Raw genomic sequence first — 3,367 nt, 5'->3', positions numbered from 1 at the left:
GTCCTGTTCCTGAGTGAATACTGACGAAAAGTATTCATTCAGTGTCTCCCCAATCTCTTCCGCCTCCACACGCAACTTCCCCCTACTATCCTTGACTGGACCTATTCCTACCCTAGTCATTCTTTTATTCCTAACATACCTATAGAAAGCCTTAGGGTTTTCCTTAATCCTACCGACTAAGGACCTTTCATGTCCCCTCCTTGCTGCTTTTAGCTCTCTCTTCAGGTCCTTCCTGGCTGCCCTATAACTCTCAATCGCCCCAATTGAACCTTCACGTCTCATCTTGAGATAGGCTGCCCTCTTCCATTTAACAAGGGATTCCAATTCCTTATTAAACCACGGCTCCCTCGCACGACCCTTTCCTTCCTGCCTGACAGGTACATAATAATCAAGGACACTCATTAGTTGCCCCTTGAACAAGTTCCACATATCATTTACACTCTTGCCTTGGAGTCTACTTTTCCAAGCTACACATCCTAAGTCATGCCTCACCGCATCATACTTTCCCTTACCCCAGCTATAATTCTTGCCCTGTAGTACACACTTATCCCTCTCCATCACGAGTGTAAAAATCACCGAATTATGGTCACTATCCCCAAAGTGCTCACCTACCTCTAGTTCTAACACCTGGCCTGGTTCGTTACCCAGAACCAAATCCAGTATGGCCTCACCTCTTGTTGGCCTGTCTACATATTGTGTCAGGAAACTCTCCTGCACACATTGAACAAACACTGACCCATCTAACGAACTTGAGCTATAGCTTTCCCAATCAATATCAGGAAAGTTAAAGTCCCCCATAACAACCACCCTATTACTGTCACTCATCTCCTGAATCACCTTCCCAATCCTTTCTTCAATGATTCTAGGACTGGTTGAACATTAGGTTACATTTTTAAAAATGCTGAACAAGAGGGATTTTCAGTCCATCAGTCACCAACTCCTATCCCAATCTAGGATGAAACAGAGAGGGAAGTATTGATTTAGATACTTGTTGTGTTGACTGCATTATAGAAAGGGATGTTTCTATATTTACTGTGATAACAAGTATTTTTATTGCAGTTTAGCTGTAGGCACTGAATTCCAGATCACTTAGAAACAAGGAGCAGGACAGCTGGTGTCAAGCTGTGAGCAAAATCTATAGAAACAAGAGGAGGCCATTCAGCCCCTCAAACCTGACCTGCAACTTTCCAATGTTTCTTTGTCTCACATCTTTTATTTTGTCAGGATCCTGACTTCATTCTCAAGCATCATCCATTATATTGTTCCCTCCCCAACTTTCACACCTCTTGCCCTGACATGTTTAAGTACAGTATATAGGTTTAGGACACACTTGTTTAATGATAATCTTATTCTACAAAGGGCTGTCTCAATTGAACTTAGTCAGACTTGCCAATATTTCTTCTTGAGAGAAATTGTAGGGCCACTATGAATTTCCAGATTGCAGAATGCTGTATCTCTAATCTAACAACTTATATTTAAATAAGCATCTTTAACATTATGAAACATCACAAGGCAACATCATTCAGAGGAGCATTACCAAAGAAAATATAACACCAAGCTCCATAAAGAGATTTTAGGGGAGGTAACCCAAAGTTCAGACGAAGGTTTTAAGGAGGAATCCGAAGCAGAGAGCAAAGTGTATGGAAGGAATTCCAGAGGTTGGAGCCCAGACAGCTGATGGCACGGCCATTAATGTTGGAAGAATTAAAATCTATCATAAAGAGGCCAGAATTAGATAAATGCAGATAAATGCAGATAACTGGGAAAGTGTGGGGCAGGAGGAGATAACAGAGATATGGAAGGATGAGGCTATAGAAAGGTTTGTAAGGGGTAGGCCATTTAGAACAGAGTTGAGGAGAAACTTCTTCACCCAGAGAGCAGTGAGTGTGTGGAATGCTCTGCCCCAGAAGGCTGTGAAGGCCAAGTCTCTGGATACTTTCAAGGAAGAGTTGGATAGAGCTCTTAAGGATAGTGGAATCAAGGGTTATGGGGATAAGGCAGGAACAGGATACTGATTGAGGATGATCAGCCATGATCATAATGAATGGTGGTGCTGGTTCGAAGGGCAGAATGGCCTACTCCTGCACCTACTGTCTAAGATTAAAAACCTTAAATGTAAGATGTTACTTAATCAGTGCAGATCAGCGAGCTCGGGGTGATGGGGAGTACAGTTTGGTTAGAGCGGCAATGCAGGCAGGGTTTTAGGTAACCTCAGGTTTACGGAGTTGAATGTAGGGAATCAGCTGAGGAAGCAGTGGAAGAGTCAAACCTAGAAGTAGTAAAGGTATAAATGTGACCAATCCCAACCAAGCTGCTAGCATGTGAAAGTATTGGCTCGGATACATACACAGTGCAATCTTTTATACATTCGCTGCAGTTTCCAATCTTCAGATAACAAGCAGCTCGATTCGAATATAGCACACTCAAATCCTCTGGGCATTTCGTACCTGGTTAATCAGAGAAGCAAAAGGCATATTCTTACAATTAATACACCATGTAAAATCTGTTAGAACTCCTTATGTAACTGGAAAGACCGACTGCTGAACTGTGGAAACGGGATTTGTACAGCAGCTGTGAAGACACTCGAGAGTTTCTCAACCATATCCCACTATTTCTTCAAGCACCAAGTTACAAAAAAGAGCTACATTTACATAGTGCCCTTCATGACCACAGGATGGGCCCACATGCTTTCACAGCCATTGAACCGGTTGTGTAGTTTAGCTATTATTGCAACTTAGAAAGCATGAAAGCCAAGTTTATGCACAGACAGTTCCCATAAATGGCAAAGTGATTAAACTAGATTATCTGGTTTTTTTTTAATGATATCAATTGAGGAATAAGTATTGACCAGGGCACTGGGGATAACTCCTTTGCTTTTGTTTTGAAATCAGTGACATGGGATCATTTACATCTGAGAAGGTAGACAGGGCCACAGTTTAACATCTCATTCAAAAGACTGTATCTCTTGACAGTGCACCACTCATTCAGTGCTACACCAGAGGCTGGATTGGGACTTGAACCCAAAGTTTTCTGACTCAGATGTACAAGTGCTACCAACTGAGCCAGATATGTAAATAACAAAATAATCACAGCCAACAAAGGGGGCAAAAGGATTGGCAGGTTTGTGAGGAAGCCATGCCAATCAGCAGCCAAAGGAGAAGATGATGAAACTCAGGATGTGATGACGGGGAAAAAAACTGGGGTTGAGAGATAATTGGGTGCCCAATAGTTTCCTGGATGTTTTAAGAAAAGAAATTCAATCTTTGTTCTTGCAATTCAGGACATCACTTTGCACCTGCCCAGTGAATGGCCCATTCGCAACAAGTTCAATCAAATGGTTAGGTATAGCTCTAAAAGTCAGAAGGCT

General features: G+C 42.2%; 1 protein-coding gene across 1 annotated transcript in view; it reads right to left on the bottom strand.

Moving 5' to 3' along the window:
* The window catches only part of tomm34 (translocase of outer mitochondrial membrane 34), a 14,740-nt gene extending 12,138 nt beyond the window's left edge, over positions 1-2,602 (bottom strand). Inside the window, exons 1-2 of the mRNA XM_043709992.1 lie at positions 2,539-2,602; positions 2,348-2,447 (exon numbers count right to left, since the gene is read on the bottom strand). Coding sequence (XP_043565927.1) covers positions 2,348-2,447; positions 2,539-2,602 — 164 coding nt within the window. The remainder of the gene's footprint in view (positions 1-2,347; positions 2,448-2,538) is intronic.
* Between the last annotated feature and the right edge of the window lie 765 nt (positions 2,603-3,367).

Source organism: Chiloscyllium plagiosum, chromosome 20 (genome assembly GCF_004010195.1).
Source record: "Chiloscyllium plagiosum isolate BGI_BamShark_2017 chromosome 20, ASM401019v2, whole genome shotgun sequence".
NCBI classification, from domain to species: domain Eukaryota; kingdom Metazoa; phylum Chordata; class Chondrichthyes; order Orectolobiformes; family Hemiscylliidae; genus Chiloscyllium; species Chiloscyllium plagiosum.
This window is presented reverse-complemented; position numbering and strand designations above follow the sequence as displayed.